The 22,039-nt window shown below is 33.5% G+C and overlaps 1 protein-coding gene across 9 annotated transcripts in view; it reads right to left on the reverse strand.

Moving 5' to 3' along the window:
- The window catches only part of Pkp4 (plakophilin 4), a 243,578-nt gene that overhangs the window by 72,612 nt on the left and 148,927 nt on the right, over positions 1-22,039 (reverse strand). For 8 of the 9 annotated variants that reach the window (XM_076865747.2, XM_076865751.2, XM_076865744.2 and 5 more), the window contains one exon: positions 5,850-5,884. The exons of the other annotated variant lie outside the window; for it this stretch is intronic. In XM_076865747.2, the coding sequence (XP_076721862.1) occupies positions 5,850-5,884 (35 nt within the window). The remainder of the gene's footprint in view (positions 1-5,849; positions 5,885-22,039) is intronic. 9 annotated transcript variants of the gene reach the window in all.

The raw sequence follows: 22,039 nt of genomic DNA on the forward strand, positions 1-22,039 counted from the left end.
TTAGGAACTATTTAAAAACTTTGGATTTTTATTTTCAAACAGCCTAACTTCTCTAGCACAAGTTAAAACCAACCACTATCCACAAAAAAACAAGCAAGCTAGACTCTCCTGAAGTGAATTATAAAGAAATGGAAATCTTCTCTGCCTAAGGCATTCTAAGTTCTTCCTCACAAATTGCTGCTGCAGTAAGCTAGCTTTTTAAAAACAAAATTCAGCAGCTGGGCTCAGTTTTCACCATTCAACAGAATATAACATCTCGAAGACACCTGAGTAGGCAGTGATCTCTCTGGGGCAGGAGGCACCAAACCAGCACCTTGCTAACAATTCGCCTTCTTGCTGTAAGGCTTTTAAAAGCTTAAGCTTTTCAAATCAAATTTGTAAAACCTTAAAAATGGGAGAAGAAAAGGCAGTGAAACTGTCTGCAAGCAAATGTCCAAAATATAAAGAAAAATGAGAACAATAACAAATCTTCAATCCTAATTCCTTTTGTGTAGTCCTTTCTTACACAGGAAACCAAGAAAATGAATAAAGACATGGCTTTTGTCAAAAGCTAGCCAAATCAGAGTAAACTGAAGACCTTTTAAATATTTAATTCTTTTTCCCATTTAAACCACCCCTGCTCATTCTGAGTAGGACTGCCTCATTTTATACAAAGATGATTTTCATAGAACATTTTCTATCTCTGCATGCACAAAACAATAAGCTTTACAGTAAGAAGTAGCAGTAAAACTGTGATTTTATCCCAATCACTAACTTGTCAAGTGCATTTATATCTACTAGAAAAAGAAAGGTGAAAGAAATCAGATTTACTCTTTTATTCATAAAATCAATTTTCACTTTTTCTCCCTTGTAACTATAGCTTATTGTCATGGTTACAATTTAGATGCCATTAAGTATCTATGGTTGAAAAGCAGACAAATGTAAGAAAACACATAACTAACAATTCAGTTAAAATATCAGGAAAGACCAGTTGTGATTGCTCTGTTTGGAAGATAGTACTCTCTCCCCTGCCCTCAAAAGAAAAGAAAGAAAATGTATCTCCTAAGTGTGGAGATTGTGTCCTGAGAACAATAACAACATATGCAATTACCAGGGGTCAACTGCAGACACAACTACGTCAGGACAGGTGTATAGCACTTAATTGCTACCTATTTAATTTGAAATATATTTAAAGCTTATATAATAAATATATTTTCTATATATTTAATAGATTAGTAAGCAGACTGCAGACTACTATAGTAATGAAAAGTAAAAAAAAAAAAAACAAAAAATGTTATTTGTAATTTAAAGAATATACTATGCACATAATAGTGTAATTGCTACTTTACTATGACAAAAATCCTGAAGATATTGGTCAAATGACTGCAGCTTAGTCAACAATTGGGTAGAAAGGATGTCAAGGCCCCAGATATTTCAGCCCCTATCACATGTCTTCATAATCAAAGCTCATTTTCTCTGTACTATAAACCAACACATAATTATACACAGTGCCTGCCTAGCTTTTGGTAGTTAAAAACCTACAACTGACCTCTCCAGCTCAGCCGAGCTAGTGCACAGATTGCTGTGGGTAGAAGGAATGCTTCATGGAGAAGCCAGATGCTTCTCCAGATCCACTTTAGGTAGCCTTTCTGGCTGGCACTGTATCTCTTTCCTAGTTCTGGCTAATGTTGGACAACTACCCCTGTCCCACCCCACCTCTAACTCTGCTGCTACTTCAGGAATGACAAAACCATTTGTCCTTTTGCCTAAGCTGTGGGGATGGTGGAGGTTCCTGGGCATCATTAATTTCTTGGCTGCCTTATCACCCTGTAAATCTCTCAGAACTTCCAGCCCACACTGTCCAGTTATAAGTCCTCTGGATCAAATTCCCATGTTGAACTACTTAGCATGGGTTCTGTTTTTCCAACTAAACCCTGTGTGATAGACATAGCTGTTCTTCCTGAGCTACAAAGGACTCTATAAATCAAACACTAACCCTCCAACAGAAAAGAAAAGGGCAATCTGTAGGATTCTTTTACATATTCCAGCTAATTAACGATTGATGACACTAATGGGAGACTACCAGAGTATCAATCTCATATACCTGGAAGGGGGAAAATTAATACAATCTTTCAGGAGAGCAACTTGATTATACATAGCAACAGCCTTAACAATAATGCCATGACTTAAATAATTTTCTTCCTAAAAATCTAGCTGGAGGTAAATCAAAGTAGTTTTATATGTAGGGATGTTTGCCACAGTTATCTATAACAGTAAAAAAACCAGAAACAACCCAACAGTCCAGTAATAGGGATATGCATAAATATGGTACATATTTAAAATTTTCCTCTATGGTATTTTCCCACCTATTTTGTAAGTGTATATGATTGTTTAAGGCTCTCAAGATGTATATCTGGGATAAATTGTGCAGAATTAAAGATGAATTTATATAAGAATTTTATGTTAAAAGGTAGACATTTAGGATATAATATCATATGAAAAAAGCAGCAAAGTACTGCATATACAGTTTATTCTCAATTTTGCTTAAAAGAAAAATAACCAAAATGTGTAACATGCTTATATGCACAGAAAGACTAATAATAAGGCTGATTTTTAAGTAATTCTTTTTATACTTTTCTGTATTTTTAAAATATCTTTTGATGAATCAATCTCTATTACATTTAGAATTAGGAGGAAAACTATTTTTAGAAAATAAAAAAAGTTGAAGTGAAGGCAGCCGATAAGGTTAAGATACAAGCTTTGTGTCCTCCTCTACCACTGCTTGAAGAACTGAAACTAAAAATTAACTGCAGGAAAAAAGGCATGCCAACCATCAGGAAAATATAAATCAAAACCACAATGAGACGCTACTTCACACCCACTAGGACGGCTGTAATGAAAAGGATAACAAGTGTTGGAGAAGATGTGAAGAGAAATCACAACTCTTATGTTACTGGTGGAAATGTAAAATGATATAGCTCTGGAAAACCAATCAGGTAGCTGCTTAAAAAAAGGAACACCGAGTTGCCCTCTGACCATCAATTTGACTGTTAGATATATACTTAGGAGAAATAGAAACATGTTCACGGCAGCATTATTTGTAACTGTCCAAAAGAGAAACAAACTGGATGTTTGTCAATTGATGGATAAAGAAAATGTATTATACCTGTCCAACATAATATTATTTAACCATTAAAAGGAATAACATGCTATACATGCTATAATAACATCATGCTAAATGAATGGAGCCACTCATGTGGTATGATTCCATTTACCAGAAATATCTCAAATAGGCAAAGCCATAAAGACAGACATTTGTGGTTGCCTATGACTGGCAGGTTTGGGCAGAGAATGATGGTGATTGCTAATTGGTATGTGGTTTCTTTTAAGAGTAATGAAAATGTTCTAAAATTTATTGTGATACTTGATGCATATTTCTGTAAATATATTAAAAACACAGAAGTATTCAGTTTAAATGGGTAACAGTATGGCATGAGAATTATACCTCAATAAAGTTATTATAATAAAAAGAAAAATAGAAAAAGATATAAGGGAAACAAACTAAATTTGCATCACCTGTCAAATTATCAATAAAAAGATCTACAACAGTATAGTAAATGTCATGTTAGGCTGTAAAAGTTTTAAGTGCATTGTAAGTAACGTTAAAAAACAAAAAAAATTCTTGGGGAGTTTAAAAAAACTTACAACTGTGTGTATATATTTCTTCCAATATACATATTTTGCTACTAAATTAAATTATTTACCTCAAGTATTTCTTTAATACATGCTGAGGATTGGGTGTTTTCTAGGCATCGAGGCAGAAAGAAAAAAAGGGACACTTTCTAAGAGATTAGAATTTAGTTGGGAACCTAATATAACACAAATATTCCTGACGGGGGTGAAACAGACTTTGTTATGCATTCATGTATGCATGTATTCATTCACTTGGGTAAACTGCCTAAGGCCTACTATGCACAAAGCCCTTGGAATATTTTGTTGAAAAGGGAAGACATGGTTCCTGCCCTCAGCAATGATCTTACATACTGTGACAAAGTATGAAAAAATGGCATCTCACCTAACTTCCTCTGTCAGGCTCTGTTGGATTTCAGACCATTCTCTCAATACCTCCAAAGAAAAAGAGGCAGCTTTTTCCCTACATACACCCTGAATGTCAGCCTTGCTCTCTAATTCAGCTGTCCCTTACCTACAGCACTCTGACCTATGTCTGAACCACATAATAAAGTATCAATTCACAAGGAACCATCAGTTTAATAGAAGTAATTTTCTTCTCATTTGGTTAAGGGCTTTCTTTAGTAATCACATTTATAAATGTTTGCAGAATGCTCTAAATTGCTCTCCTTTCATTAGCTCAAATCCACACATCCAGATCATCCCGTACAATTGGCTCTCGATTCTGATTCTTCCAGTTGTTTCAAAGGTACCACTAACTTGCATAGACTGTTACTACTATCTATGCAACTCCAAACTACACAACCTCTATATCCTGAGGAATCACCTCCTCCACATGGTCTCACATACCAAATTCTGTAATAAGCTTTCACTTGTTCTTTCTAATCACGAGTTTTTCCTCCCTCCAGTTCATAGTTCTGCTTCTCACAAGGAATGCTTAAATTATGTGAATTTTGCTTAAAAGAGTTTCAGGGTCTCCTTATGATCACTGAATCAAGGTCCTTGGAATTTAAAATTTCTACAATCTGACCCAATCACACTTTGCACCTCTAACCATCTCCCAAACCAATTTTAAAAGTTCCCACATGACATTTCTATTTCTATTGTCTACTGTGACAATGCCTTCTCCACAGTGTGGCCACCTGTGAAGACCAGGGGCACTCCAGGCCCATCGTCTTTGCAGAGCTATTTCAGAAGTGGTCTATTTCTACCAATGTTCCCCACACAATACTTATTTGGCAGTTAACCATGGATTATTTCATGTTCTGTGTGATGCTAAACGGTTATAAGTATGTCTCAGGTAGCTTTTCACATGTCTCTACTGTATCAACAATTTGAATAAACAGTGTATTGGGACTAACTTCTTTGTAAAACAGCAGAGTGTCTTGTATGTACTACAAACAAAAAATGCAGATAAATTGAGATGCTAGGCATTTGGTGATCTAAGTTTCCCTCAATTCAATTGTTTGGAAACTGCCAAAGTGTTTAGATATCAAGGTCTACTCTTTAAGGAGGAGAGAAAGACACAAGCCATCACTATCTGACATAGTAACCAGCACATGATGAGAGTGCTCAATAAACATTTATTCAATAAAAATTAATAAGACATCAAATATTTAAGACATAGAGAGATAATTTATATTTTGTATGCAGTGAATTTAAGATTAAAAAAATAATAAAAGGGTTAAAACCTGCCAGACTATATTTAGACCAAATTAGGAGTTACCAGATATTTTATATGGGGTTACACAAAGAAAATGAACATTTCAAACAACTTTTCTCTGAGTATGAGAAATACTATGAAACAAAAGACCTGATTTGTATAAACAATTTGCCATCTTTCTCAGATTATACAATATCCTATTCTCCAAAGTCATCCTCTATTTCCTTATGATTGAGAATAAAATTTTTAGATGTAGGGTTGATATTAAAAATGGTACTATATAAGTCCTTAATTTTATAATTGACATATACAAATGTATTCAATTATGTTAAATTTTATGTTACAAATATTAAGAATTACTATTTCAAATCAAAGTAGCTCAACACTATTATTATCAACTAATTTGCTTGGCTTACTTTAACAGCAGATAGTAAATTAAAGAGCAGGCTAAATAATTACCTTCGTGTGTATATGTAAAACATAAAAATACTTTTATATAACAACAAAAAAATCATACCTGTTGATCTCCAAGGAAATGACTTCTCAGTTGAGCTACAGAAAAAGAAGGAAAAGATGGAATCTTTATTTTCCTTGTTATAAATTTAACGGTGGACTTGTTTAGCATATAAACCTGTTAATTTTCACATTCAATTATATAAAAGTATAAAAACCTCAAATAAAAATTTTAAAATCACTCCTCTAAGTAAATAAATTTTTACAAAGTATTCACCCTTCCATATCAATTTGGGACAAACTATTTTTACTTCGAAATTAAGGCACATTATTTTTCTTGAATAAGACAAAATCACAACTACATGTGATAGTCATAGTACTGAAATGATGTACTGTACTATTTTTGTGATAACATGAAAATTTTAGATACAACATATATACTTTAAGAAACCAAATGGCTATTTAAGAAGTTCATTTATTTTATTTATTTCCAAAGGAAACCATTAGACACTACAATTAACATAAAAGTTAATGGGGTCAGTTTTGAAGCAAATGTTGCCTTATAAAATTAAAGCATATCACAGAACTTTACATTAAAAAAATAAGATCTTACAAGTCAGGATAAAACTTTAGTTATGTATTTTCCTTTGCTTATAGCATATGTATTTAAAATTTTGAACATAAAAGCATTTTGGTGTGCCTATTTCTCCCAGGCCTGAACCAATCATTATGGCATGAGAGGGACATGGATTAGAACACAGCAACAACAGGCTGGATTATTAAGGATTTGTTAAGTAGATTAAGTACTTCAAATAGATCATCTCCACTTCATATGTATGTTATCGGCTTTAAATTATTCACAATCACCTTATGAATAGGTACATCATTGTATTTATTTTACAAATAAAACACATGCTGGCATCTAGAAATGCTAGGATCAAATCCAGAATGGTCTGATTTCCAGTTAGTGTAAAGCAAAACAGGTATGATTCCATTTTTTGCATTATACATATATAGTTATACAATACGCTTAGAAAGAGGTCTGTAAAAATTTTAAAAAAAAGACAACAACCAATATGAAGGGTAAGAACAGGAGAATATTTTTCTTTTAAATTAAACATTTGTTTAATTTTTTCCCCCCTGAAACCAGAACAAACAACTAATATATATTTAAGTATTTTTGGAGTTCTTATTAAATTTACAAAATAGATGTGTTCCTCTGGACTTAAGGATCTACCATATAAAACAAAGGACTTGGATTAGATGAAGGGAAAAGTCCTTTCTGTGCTATATTTCTATTAACCCCTTGATATTTTCCCCAAGTCATTTAAAGGGTTAATGGAACTCTTGCTAGTTGAAAACCCTAGATTAAGTCACAACTGCCTGTACTTCAGTTTTGTGTGTGATTTGCCTTTTCTTCATCACAGCCACAGCAGCTCACATTCTAGGACCTTGAGCTAGCTGCAGGCAGGGGGACATGTTCCCAATGAATGGAGTCAATCAGTTAATGCTAATCTTCTCCAGAGCTCCACTGATGTTCCTTTATCAGATGTAATCTTAACTGATTTCAAAAGGAACTGATGGGCGAAGAAAAGAAAAATTTGGTCAAATATCAGTAATGGCATATTTGTCTTGCTCCTGAGAGTAGGTCACCACTGTCTTTGGCTTCAAAAGTCGTTCCCTACATTTAATTTCAATTCTCTTGAATTTGTTTTTGTTACTTAACTCTATCATCTAAATTAGTTTTCTAAGCACTAAGACTGCTATTCAACTGTGTTCCTTTCAAAACAATTATGCTTTATGTCAACATTAAAATACATGGTACATCAAATGCCACCCAGAAATGTCATTAATATGCTTCAAGTTTCTAGGGACTATCATGAAAGTTAATTATTGAGTTTGAAACTTACAGAATTTAATGAACTACCTTTACAAGATTTTTTATCTTTGAAACTGTAAGTCAAAGAATATAATTCTGGCTAATTGCTCAAATTGGGCAGGGGCTGTGGCTATTTTGCTCACCTCTCTATATTAAGTTCTAGTATACTACCTGGCACACATGAATAGCTTAATGTATATATTGTTACAATACAAATTGAAAAAGCTTTTGATCACCACAATATAAGTTAATCCTAAGTGAAGAAAACGGGAAGGTTTGGTTAAAGTTAATTTTCCCTACACTTTTTTTTGGGGGGTGGTTCTGGGAATTGAGCTCAGGGACACTCAACCACTGAGCCACATCCTCAGCCCTATTTTGTATTTTATTTAGAGACAGGATCTCACTGAGTTGCTTAGCACCTTGCCATTGCTAAGGTTGGCTTTGAGCTCACGTTTCTTCTGTCTTAGCTTCCTGAGCCACTGGGATTACAGGCATGCTCCACTATGCCCAGTTTTCCCTATACTTTTTAAGGTAAAAGATACAAATCATTAGGAAAAGAAACTAATAATGAGGATGAAATATAAGCAGAAAGTTCCATGGTATATTCTGAAGAGCATATAATTCTGCCCAATTACCTTCACATGAAATTCTACAACGCTGTGTAATAACTGCTCATTATATGTTATTCAGAACAGTCTATTTCCCTTTTGAACTACTTACTTTAAACGATTCTCAAATTGTTCTCTACTTTGGGATTCAGGGATTGAAGAATAAATACATGGAATTTTAAAATGTTCTTTCAAGTCACTGAATGCAACCCACTTTTTTTTTTTTTTTAAAGAACAATTAGAGGTAGATCCATGTTAGAAACAGCAGAGACAGCTTTGAGTTAGGAATGTAGGCTTATTTCCTGTTAGTTTGTTTTGTTTCTTTCTTTCTCTTTAAATATCTATTCCTAGAAATACTTCCCCAACTTACACTGGATGTCTACAATGTATCTTCAGGCACTGTGCCCACAAGTGACTCCACCCTGGTTCCGTTTTACTTCTGAAGATGCCAAACAGCTTTTGCTCTAGGAGCTTCCATTGAAATACGGAACACATTTAAAAATACAAGCACTGATCATCCAGGATAACTTTGTTTCTATGGGAAGATATATTCATAATTTCTAATAATTATTGACAACCTTTAGAATGAAATCTATTCATAAGTTTGGGACTGTCTGATCAGACAATGAACAACAAAAATTAGCAAATTAACAAATCAAAGCAATTTATTTTAATCTAAAATATTAGTTTAGTTTTAAGGAAGGCATTATGCATTTGTCATAATGTAGTAAGTAGTATAAAATTCCACATACTTGTGAAATTCTTTTTCATTCACAGATATAAATGGCCATTTACAGAGGTACAGTGTGTTTGAAAATCCTCCTTATTCTGATAGTTTGTACTATTATGAGTCAGGAAACTTGCCTATGCATACTCCCCTATAGCCAGAGAGCAAGGGTCCAGAGAGGCCATGTGAGAAGAACATAGTGGTATGTTGAAAATTTGCAGTAGACACAGTTCCTGGACATCCAGATTCAGAATCTCGCTCTTGGGCCTTACTAGAAATTCTATGAGTTGACACCCAATACCTGCTTAAACAGGGCAGAGAGAATTCTATTGTTTGCAACTTAAAATCCTCACTGGCATTATTATTATCATCAAACTAAGAAACACAAACAGGTCCTCTGAATGAGCCCAAGCCTCACTCCTCAACTGCAGACCATATTTCCAACTGCCTACTGGATATATAACATACATCTTATTCGACACATTAAGATTCTTTCCCCCAATGTGATTCCTCTTCAGTTATTAACCCCTGGTCATTTAAATGAGGAACAAGAATCATTTTACTATTGGTTTTCTCTAACAGTGTGTAAGCTCTGCAAGGGCTTCAAAGTCTACAATGTTCACAGATATGTCACGAGAAGCAAAGGCAGTGTCTGGCACATGGCTACTAGTCAAAACACACATGCTTTGAATTCATCTCTATAAGCACTGACGTGGGCTGGGCCTTCACCCTCTCAGGGAGTTTTGGCTGGATCATTCTTTCACTGTTTTTCCCTCACTCATCTTCCTGGCTTTAATTTCTCTTCCTTTCAGGGTCTCTTCCTGATACTGCTGCAGTGATTTTTCAAAAACTCAAATCTACTGTCATTATCTTGCTGCTAACACACAACATCTTAGAGGTTAAAATGCAAACATCTTAGTGTGGCAAAGATTCAAACATCTTAGATGGCACAGAAGGTCTTCCACCAACTGGCTCCTAGTTTACCCTTTCCCACACAAACCTGCATTCTAGCCGATTCCAAGTACTTGTGGTTGCTTCACACACGAAGCTGCTTCACACTTCCAATGCTATTTTTGGGGTAGAACACATAGGAACATAGTCTGGAAATTCTTTCAGAATTTCTGGAATTCCAGAATGGCTTATGCAGGTGCCAAGTAATAATATACCTGTATTATATACCTACTGAAGCAAATAGTCTAATACAATTTACCTTTATTTTGTCACTTCCTATTATAACAGGAATATCCTTGGAAAATGCTCTACTTAATTAAATCATCCAGTGCAATTTCTCCTTGCCCTAACCCTCAACAAGAATGTCATGAGCTCATTTTATATTAATAATTAATTGGCATGGTGAGAAGTGGGGACTGGCAGACTGAGGTGGAATAGAGGGCTCCCTAATACCTACAAACCTTCTTCTGATGTTCCAAGAACTCATATTACCACCAATAGGTAAGTATCATAACTATTTTTGTTTTTTCTATATTTGGAAAATAAGGAGCTCATCTGTTGCTTTTAGTTAGACAAGGACTGACTAAGAAATCCTTTACATTGTAGACTGACTATCAGAACAACTACAATAGGTAGACAAGATTAAAAAAATATATATCATGATTATTCTTCCCAAGACAGGTGTGGATAGCTCCTTATTGTTCCACTAGACTAATTAGGAAATTCTAAAACACAAAGGTCAGTAGAAAAAAAAGGCAATGAAAGTAAACTGCTTTGCTTGGTTAAAGAAGAGGGGAGTTGAAAGGTCAATGGATGTATCCACCTACCACATTACTGTCCTTAAGGGGCTCTGAGAAGCACTACCCTAGGCAGTAGGATTTCTTGGCAATAATACTCCGAATGCTATTCTTGGTATTTAACTACATTTTGGGAACCTCTTCACCAACCTAATAAAAATAAAAACTCTTTCCCCAAGTTCATGGTTTTTTACTGACTGGATTTCTCTTCATCATGCAGTCAGATCGTGGGTGATTTTCTGTTTGGATAGAGGTTGATGTCTGTCTTCCTAGCAAAGGACTTTTTATCCATTTTCCCTAGCTTTTCATCTGGATAGCCATTCTTCCCCTTTCTTCCAAAGGCTATTTCCAAGATCTCAGCTGTCAGGAAAAGTGAAAACATGACAGGAGACCTGTAATTGTAGTTTAGTTATTTTTGTGTGTGTTATGACTTTGCCCCTAACAATGGCACATACTTATAATTTGAACCAAGAGACATAACAAATGACACAGGGCAAAGGGTCTCTTTTCATAATTATTTATATGATCTGAGGGTGATACTGAGGTTATAGAATACAGAAAACACAAGAATTAAAGATGGTGTCCTTCATACAGAATACAGCAGCTGCTGACACAGCAGCAAGAGGACACAAACCTTGAGTTGCTGCAGATATTGATTTGCATTGATCTGTGTCCACTGCAAACCCAGTGGAGAGTGTGAACAACAGAATGAACAAACTGGACAACTGTGGGAAGACAGATCTGAATGTCTGGATTGCCAGAAAGGTCAAAGGTCATGTCTGATACACATATTTCTGATACACATGTTACCTGACAAACTTGACCATTCTCTTAGAATGTATTTTTACAATTTCAGTCTGAAATCCTGAGCACAGAGACAGCAAAGAATGGCACATAGGTGTAATCTTGGTTTCCACTGGTTGCTCGCAAGCTTGAGTAAGATGCATGACCACTCACTGAGGTGAGTATTTTTGGTCTATTCCTGACCCTATTTTGTTTTTATGATTTTTTCATTTCAGCTTTCCTTGATGTGACTCTACAATATTTTTGAACCCCTATAACAGCTGTCTAAAATGCATTCCAGGGAAAGTTAAAATGTAAATAAATAACATTATGACCTATCTTCTAAAGAGAAGACTGCTAATTTGATGCACAGTGAAAACATTAAGGGAACAGGAAATATACATCAAGTAACCTTCGTGGGGACTAGTGGTAAATACATCTCAGAAGATGATAAATGTTTTTTGACAAAAGCATTTTGTGTCAGTACTTAGAATTTATGAATAAAAGATTCTGAAGACCATATGGGAAGGGGAAAGATCAAAGAGGATGCAGTACTAGACAAAAATGAGACAAACATCCCCTCTGGCATCCTCATAAATTACACAGGAAGCATGACTTCTGTTGAGGCCCACTCCACAACAGGTGCTCTTACTAGCCAAAGTAGAAGGCAGAAAACAAGGATTTTTCTAACATCTCACTTGACATTTGAAAGAGTGAAAATAACTGGGAATTATATGTGTCTAGGGTCTGTCAAAATGCTACTGTGTTTCTCATTTCTATTCTTCCAGAACCCTCCAAAGGTAAAGAAACTAAAGGGAAAACTTTCAAAAATATAAAAGAAAAAGAACACATAAACATACTCTTTTTTTTCAGAAATGAATAAAACAATTTAAATATTATAATTTTAAATAAAGCTGAAGCTAGTGAGGAGTAGGAAAAAGTTCCTATTTTTTCTACTCCATGAGATTGAGCAGAACACTAACACAGGACTAAGTTGTATAGGTCTATAAATAATAAGGCACACCCCAGTATCCAACCCTCATTCTTTATAATTTCAAATCGTTTGGTTTATAATATGATACATAAAATTTAATTTTGTACATTACTTAGGATTTAAAAAGCTTTGAAAACTCTATGGAAAAAATATTTTTAAAAGGAATTTTAAGACTGTTTAAAAAAAACTTTCACTTTAACTTTTTAAATTTACTTGATAATTTAAATGGCCCTTGGGAGACGTTTGTTTATTAGCCAGATTAAGGTTTGAAAATGCACAGAGGAAACACTCTCACTTTTTAACGGAGCAGATAGAATCATGAAAATCACATGCGGGAATTTTTCTTACACATATAGATCATGTTCTAAGCCTTAATTTTTGATTAAATATTTTTACTGGATAAGTTTTGATATGCAAAAGCATATGATTTATTCACATGTGATTCTTTGCTACTCATATAAAGATACTATCAAATTTAGTGTGTACCTAAAGAATGATATTCATTTTCTGTCACTGCTTACCTTGAATAAGGATTTATTTTTAACTTTTATGAAGAATGAAGTTAATTTCTATGAAAAAAAATCATTCCAATTATGAAAACAAAAAGAAAACATACATTTCTGCTTTTCTTTCTGGAAATTAAAAAAAACTATTTTTATTATAATAGCATTTTCGGCTCTTTATTCACAGGTAAGTACCATAAGAAGCTGTTTTAGTGCTAAAGCAGGAGTGAATTCACAAGAGGAATAGCATACAGATCTAGGATCATCAATAACTGTCCACAAAAAGGAACAGATCCATAAGGATACAGTCAATATTTGGGAAAACACATGCTGCATTTCTGTGCAAGAAAGACATTTGAAAGCTAGGGGAGTGTTTTAGATCCCTTCTGAAAAACTCTCATAGATTCCTAATTTGTCCCACATACCCTTACCCACCCTAGTTTCCTTCTCTCCTTTACTGCACCCCTGCAAACCCCCACCAAATGTGTAGAATTTTAAACTACCAAATTGGGGAATGAAACTGAAAAATGCTTATTAGAAAGAACAGATAGAATGATTATAATGAAAGATCAAGGAAAAGTCTTATAAAACAGGTACCTAAAAACAGTACTGAAATATAGTGTGTGGGGGGTAGGTTCATAAACACTGTTCAGTGAATGAACAGGTACCCTCCATGGCAAACTGACAAGGTGATTGGCTGGTCAGGACTCTCTTAAATTTCTAAGTTTAGAGTCCTGTATCCCTCTTGTTAGAAATATGAATCCAGAGGAGTAAGAATTCATAACATGACAGAGAAGACTGTTGAGTCGCTTAATCTTTCTTCTCCTTTTTTCCCCACTTCCTCATTCACTGTCACAATGAACCAGTGGTATTGATGGAAAAGGTATTGTGGAGGATTTGGAACATACTGTGTAAATTCATGACCTATACAATTTAAAAATCAGGGGTAATGAATGGTCTTCTTTATTTAATCTTTTGAAAAGAATATCAGATTTTAAATTAAAATCCTGTAATTTTAAGAAATAATAATACTTTTATGAAAAATGAAAAAAGTTGTCTTTAATTTTTAAAACTAAATCAGTTATGTAACATTTAAAACACATACAATAGAAGCAGTATAATGAACTTTATGTATTTATTACCCAGCTTCAACAAAAGTGACCATGTGATGAAACTTATCCATCTTCACCATCATCATGATTTTCTCTACATTACTAGATTAGTTTAAAGCAAACCCACCTTATTACTTCAGTAATAAACACTTTAAATGCATCTCTAAATATAGATACTTTAAAAAGAACATAATCATAATAGCATTGCACACTAAAAAACTAACAAAAAATTCTAAATACCAATAAACACCTAGTCAATATTCAAATTTCCTGTTTCAACTTTTAAAAACAGTTGGTTTGCTTGAACCAGGACCAAACAAGGTCCACCTGTTGTAAATGGTTGCTGGTCTCTAAAAATCTCTTAATGTATTTTAAACTTCCCCCATGATTCTCTTCCTATTTAAAATTATTTCATTTGTATTGTAGAATTCCTGGAAGCGTGAATCTAATTCATTCATCCACATACTGTCATTTGACATGTTCCTCTGTTTCCTGTATTTCCCATAAACTAATATTAATATCTAGATGCTTGAGCAATTTATTGGCAAGGATACATCATAGGTGATATTAGTTGCTTTAGCAATTTTTTTGGCAAGAATACATCATAGGTAACAGTATGTACTTTCCATAGCATCAAATTTGAAGATCATTAATCTCTGACTGTCTCCATTTTTGTGATGTCAACATAAGATAGATGGTGAATCAAGCTGATACATTCATTGCAAACTTTATACCACCTATCTTAGCTGGTCATTTTAACAGCCATGATCATTGGTTTAGATTCTTTATTTCATCATTGGTTTCAATCATACAACATTTTGACTTCTAGACTTATTATTTTGTTTTTTTTTAAGATGGCATAATTGTTTATGTAGAAAATCAAGAAGAATAATCAAAAAGTTCCTAAAATCAGATTAAGCAAATTTGTAGAATAAGATATTAATATACATGTCAATTGTTTTTCTGTTTATCTTATTTTTAATGTGCTACTTTATTCAATAATATACTTTTTGCCTTTGCAATTACACTTGTAAGAAACATAACATTGTTTCACTTATTATTTAAATTAAGTTTTTGCTGAAACATTACATCTTGATATGTAACACTTAAAACACATACAACAAAATGCTATTGCTAATGCTGCTCAGAAAATAGACATACATGCATATTTTGTACTTCTTAAGCACCAGTAATCGTATTATGGTTGGTAATTTTACTTCAAATTTCTCTGTGGCTCAAATAGCATCATTATTGATAATCTAACTAAAGCTGGGGAAGGTCAACCTATAATCAACTTAGATTGCAGCAAAGACTATACATCACAGAATTCTAAAATAATTGGCTATTATTTGTTCTTCTCCAATTAAAAAGATGCTAGAATAAATAAACATACATATACATCCCACACCCCATCCTTAAATTATAAGCAGTCCTTTAATGCAGACCACAGTGTATCAAAACTAGTTGATGTTGGTTAGTATGTGAAGTTTTTAATGTAAGATTTTTTTTAATCTTTAAAAATCTGTCTAGAGGGTTTTCTCTTCTTCAGTTATAGAGTGTTTTTCTCCCCCATTTAATTGTGGAGTAACATAATAGCAGAGTGAAAAAAAATCTATGCAAAAACAGATTAGATTGATTTGTTATTAAATAGATCGTGAAGCCTCAGGGAGGAAAGCTCTAATAACAATTCAGACACCACCAAGTCTGGCAAACTTATCAGGTTTTTTCCTTCTCCCTAGGCAGACATGCCATGTTCGTTTTTACAGCTAGTTGATTAACTGCTGAAAATGCACTAATGGATGGCCCTCACTTTAGGCAGATAATCACATTTTCAATTTTCTTTTTCATATATCATTGGTTTAGAGCTATATTCAGTAGTTCTCTGAAGGGTTAATGAAACATCCCGTCATACACATCACTCTTTTTGCTCTTAACCTGCCAAATGGTAATGAGAATGAGTTTAATTCAAACCTTCTTTTATTTCATTATGAAGATTCAAGTGATTAAATGAAGGAATGGCAAACTTTTCTCTGTAATAATTAACTGAAGAAAGTGCATTAGTAATGATATATTTTTTAAGGATGTTTTCCAGGATTTTTGAATTAATATGTACATGACTTCTTGTACCATGTTTGGGATTAACCAAGAATAAAAACAGTTGTCACTGTTTCAGACAGGAGACAAAATAGTGGTGGTCGAGGTGTGGCTGGAAGTTAGGGACTTTTATGTCAATTATGTAATAAATGCTCAGTAGCTGTTTTTCTTTTTCCTACTATAAAATTATAAAGAAGCTGTTTTTTACCTACAAATATGATAATCAAAGACACCAATATGACGCCTCCTGGGACAAGGCCAGGATAGCCAATGCAATTTGGTCAATACAGAACTCTGTATCAAATAGGAATGTATTTTATGCTGCTACAAAGGCACCATGTCATCTTGTAGACAAGTCTCCTCCTACTAGAATGGAAATTACTAACCTTTTGCATCTTTATATTTCTAGAAAAAAGAAAAGGCATAAATATTTGTTGAGTGTATTTGGAAAGACATAAATATTTGCAGAAAAAAATAAATGCAGAGTCATTAAAAGAAATGTGGAAACAGAAAATAATGTTAGTATCATTAAGTTGCATGTTTGGATAATTTGGGATCCATGACTATATAGCATATATAGAAGGTTTTTTCTTCTATAAACCTATCATAACACTAAAACATTCATATTCTAAAAATTGATCAATATGGATACTTTGTGCTATATTGTACTAGAACCTCTACCATTTTAAAAAATACATTCCAAAATTAATTTAGTTAATGGGAAAAAAAGGAAAAAAAAATACCCTAAGACTAATGATAGAACTAAAAAGAATAAGCCAAATTATTCATTAGAAAAATGAGCAAAGAATATAAATAGAAGAGAAAACTCAAATGGGTCATTGCATACAAAAAGATGCACAGCTCCACTAACTAATAAAAAAATGCAAAGTAGAATGAGATAACATTAGATTTGAAAAAATCAAGACCCTTCTCAGTATTAAATTTTGAGTAAGAGAGACAAAGAATGGAGAGGGAGGATGAGGATGGGGAGGAATAATAATGGAGGGAGGGAAGAAGAAGGAGAGTGACTTTGAAATTTATACAATGTTCAAGAGGGTGCATTGTTGAGCTACTTCAAAAAGAAATTGAGCAAGATCTAGACAAATTAAAAACGTACATTCATTATTACATAAACACTCCATTTCTAAAAATGCATTTTCCTGCATCATATACGTGTGAACCAAGAGACATACGCAAGAAGATCACTGTTAAAAAGGATGGAACTGGAAAATAATATGTTAAATATAATGAGTCAGGCAAAGTAAGACAAATACCTCATGTTCTCACTTAAATGTGGGAGCTAAAAAGTTTATCTCAAAGTAGGAGAGAGTGGTTTTCCAGAGCTTGGGATAGGTAGGGGAAGGCAGGGAAGGAGAGAGAATGGTTAATGGGAACAAGGGTACAGATGGATAGGAGGAATAATTTCTAATGTTCTATAGCACACTAGGATAACTATGATTGATAACAATTAGTTGAATATTTCAAAATGGCTAGTAGAAAGTACTTTGGATATTCCCAACACAATGTCTGAGATGACAGATGTGTGTCAATCACTGTGGTTTAATCATTACATGTAAGTAATGTTTATGGGGCTGGGGATGTGGCTCAGGCGGTAGTGCGCTCGCCTGGCATGCATGCGGCCCAGGTTTGATCCTCAGCACCACATACAAACAAAGATGTTGTTTTGTCTGCCGAAAACTAAAAAATAAATATTAAAAAATTCTCTCTCTTTCTCTCTCTCTCTAAAAAAAAGTAATATTTATTATCATTATCTCTCATAATACTGTAAAATTTTAATTTGGAATAGCTAAATAGTTTAATAGTGGATGACACAGGTGTTATAGCAGTTTAAAAATAAACTAGATCTACATATGTATCAATAATGGATAGAAATATAAAAAACTCAAGGTGCACAATGATTCATAGACTATTCCACTTGTATGCTTACAAAGCAACACAAAATATTAGTCACGGATGTATGAAATACATATACATATAAATATATGCATATTTATCAACAATACATATATTTAACAGTACACCCTGAAAAAGAAGACTGGTGCAAAGAAGATCTGAATTTTACATACAATATTTGTTTTGCAAAAAAGAAGCCAAATAATGAATTTTTATAGCTTTAATTCTAGGCTGTGACTACTTTAAAAAAATACAGGATTTAAAAGCATCCTTGCCGTTCACTCAGGGGCATTCAACCACTGAGCCCTATTTTGTATTTTATTTAGAGACAGGGTCTCCCTGAGTGGCTTAACACTTAGATTTTGCTGAGGCTGGCTTTGAACTTGCGATCCTCCTATCTTAGCCTCCGGAGCTGCTGGATTATAGGCGTGTACCATTGTGCCTGGTATCGTTGCTGTTTTGATATGTTAAAAATAATTAGTAATTTTATAAAGCAATAAAGGTAAATTTTATCAAAAAATATCTTGAAATATCTTGAATGGCCTACTTTAGAAAAGTTCTAATGATAATATATACATATTTTAAAAAATCTAATGATTTAGAGTGGAGGGTAGTAATATAATTCTTGTTTTAATTCAATCATTTATTACTGTTAAATAATTTAAGAATAGTAATTATAGGATGTGAACTATGAAAAATAGGAGAAAATGGAATAATATTATTCTAATTAAAATGGTTCTTTAAAATATAATTAAATAATGGCATGCCATATATATTTTAGATGCATGGGCCTCTAAATTTTAATAAGTATTTTCCTCTTCATTAATTAGAATAGTTAATACAAATGGTTTGCCTCCATATTCAACCAAACACACTATAACAGTTTTATAATAAACTGAAACTTTGATGCTAACTATAAAGTTGACCTTTTTTTGTTTTTGTTTTTCTTCCCAATCAAATCACCTATTTAACATTTTAAAATGCTCTAAGAGATAGCTAATTCATTCTGGAATATTTATTCACTATGATTAAAATGCTTTATTATAATGTTCTAGTCTCCAAAAGATTCTATTATTCATAAAAATTATTTGGTTTAACATTCATCCAACTTCTACATGATCACATTCTTAGTTTGAAAATGTTAGTCTAAAGGAGTACTGTCTGAATTATTCTGGGCTCACACGTCCTACCCTAAGTCTTGATTATTCAAGTTTAATCAAATGTGTAGGAATAATTTCCACATGGAAATATATTTCCTAGATGAAACTGGCTGGTGACCATGCCTTCTGAAAACCAGATGTGGTGGTGCATGCCTGTTAGTGACTCACAAGAGTAAGAAAGGAGGATCATAAGTTTGAGTCCAGCCTCAGCAAGGTAGCAAAATCCTATTTCAAAATGAAAAATAAAAAGGACTAGGGAAACAGCTCAGTGGTAGAGCATCCTTGGGTTAATTCCCATTACCAATAATACTAATACTAATACTAGTACTAATACTATTACTAATACTAATACAGGCTTCTGGAAAAACTGTGCTAAGCAAACGATCCAGATAAATAAGTTATGCAAAGCTGCATGTCATCCATGGTCCAGTTTTCTGTATTTCAGATGTAAAACTCTTTACTGTGTTTACGATAGGAGTTGCACCATGCTACTTAATTTGTTCAGAAGAAAAACCACTTAATAAATATTCACTGTGGAGAACTCAAAGAGTGTTTCTGATAATTTTACTGAAGTATTAGTTTATTTTGCATTTAGTCTGAATTGGAGATTCAGGGATCTTTTGTTTGACCATTAAAAAAGTTAGTAATGGGGCTGGGGATGTGGCTCAAGCAGTAGCGCGTTCACCTGGCATGTGCGAGGCGCTAGGTTTGATCCTCAGTGCCACATAAAAATAAAATAAAAATGTTGTGTCCACCGAAAACTAAAAAAAATAAGTATTAAAAAATTCTCTCTCCCTCTCTATTAAAAAAAAAAAGAAGAAGAAAATCAGTAGTGACCAAATTTCACACTACAAAAGGAAATTTATTGCAATGAACATCATAGGACTCCCAAATACTTACCATGCACTTAAAAATAAAAATAAATCGATACTGACAAATAGTTTAACAATAAACAAGGACTTAGTAAAAAAGAAAGCTAAGGAGAAAGGAAAGAAGGCAAACCCATGTGAGACAGAAGGATGATGGGTAGGCAGGCTGAAGGGAATCTCCCTTATGTTCTCCATACACCCCAGTCTAGGAATGCTTGGAGCACTTTTAAAATCTACGACAGATGATGCATGCCTGTGATTCCCATGACCCTGAAGGCTGAGGCAGGAGGATCTCCAGTTCCATGCCAGCCAAGGCAACTCAGCAAGACTCTGTCTAAAAAAAAACAACCAACAACAGAAAAAGTAGGATGACAGTTGGCATGGGCTGGTTGGCGTTCAATCCCAGCACCCCAGAGTGGTGGGAAACTAAACCAAGCCAAACCAAGCCAAACCAAACCAGATCAGATCAAAGCCTAAGAAACAGCAAAGTCTTTACAATAATTAAAGATGAATGATAAACAAAATGTTGCATCCACACAATGAAATATTATTTTGAAATAAAAAGGCAAGCTGCAACATGCATGAACCTTGAAAATATTCTGCTAAGTACAAGAAGTGACCCAAAAAACCACATATTGTCAAATACCATGTATATGAAATGTTCAGAACAGGCATATCCACATAGAAAGTAAGTCACTGGTTCTGAGGCCCTGAAAGGGAAGAAAAGCTACCGTGTAAGACAGTTTCTTTTTGGAGTGATAAAAATGTTCTAAAATTAGATAGTGGTAATTTTTTACAACTCCACATAAATATATTAAAAAACACTGAACTGTCTACTTCAGAAGTATGAATTTTAATGAATGTGAAATAAATCGATAAAACTTATTTAATAATAATAAAAAAAAACCCATCAGGTTTTGGCTAGTGGAGCACTAGAAGTCAAAGGGACAGAACTTTATCAGACATTTTCCTGAAGTGGTAAATTAAATAAGTAAAAACTGTTAAGGGATAAAAACATTCAATCTTTTCAAAGACTCATTTTAAAGAATGCATTATTTGAAATTTATTTCACAGTGACTTAAAAATATTCACTGAAGAAAAGATTTGAACCATGAAAAAAACTTTTTACCACTGTCAGTACTAAAACATTTTTAGAATTATCAGTGGAAGCCTGATGGGCACCAGCAGATGACCTGATAAAGTGTAAAAAAAAAACAAGACAAAAAAAAAAAAACCGACATAAAAAATAAAAAAGAAACCTGAAATGGCTGTGGGGAATTGAATCTTTTTATTGGGGGAAAAAAAAGTTCTTAAGTGCTGATAATAAGACTATTTGTCAAGATTGTATGACCTTTTCTAAAACCATAAAGAATTCCATTTTAGCAGAGCTTCAAGCTAACTGAAAAGAAAGAGATAATCTTAGGGAGAGGATGAGGTAATTTCAACATTGCTCCCCATTTCTTCCCTCATTCAATTGATATAGACAGGATTTCTCTGTGTCCACAGTAGCTTTCAAATACCAAGCAAACATCAAAGAACAATGTAAAGAGACCATCTGCTTCCAAATAAGATAATTGAATTTATAATCATGTACAAATAGCCAAAACAAAAAATTAAAACTGCTTTATTTCCAAAAGTTGCCATTACTATGATATATAATAATTAAAGGATTCACTTTTTAAATATCCTTTTTAAAAACTTTAATTGTAACAAAAATTCAGTGCTTCATCTTAATATACATGAACAAGCTCTGATTTGCATGAGAAAATATTTGGATCAAATTTATGGCCTTCAAAGAAATATACTCTCTTTCATCATCTAAGTTATCTAGAAGTAACTTAAAAATGAACAGAAGCTAAGATG

The sequence above is a fragment of the Callospermophilus lateralis genome, chromosome 9 (genome assembly GCF_048772815.1).
Source record: "Callospermophilus lateralis isolate mCalLat2 chromosome 9, mCalLat2.hap1, whole genome shotgun sequence".
NCBI classification, from domain to species: Eukaryota; Metazoa; Chordata; class Mammalia; order Rodentia; family Sciuridae; genus Callospermophilus; species Callospermophilus lateralis.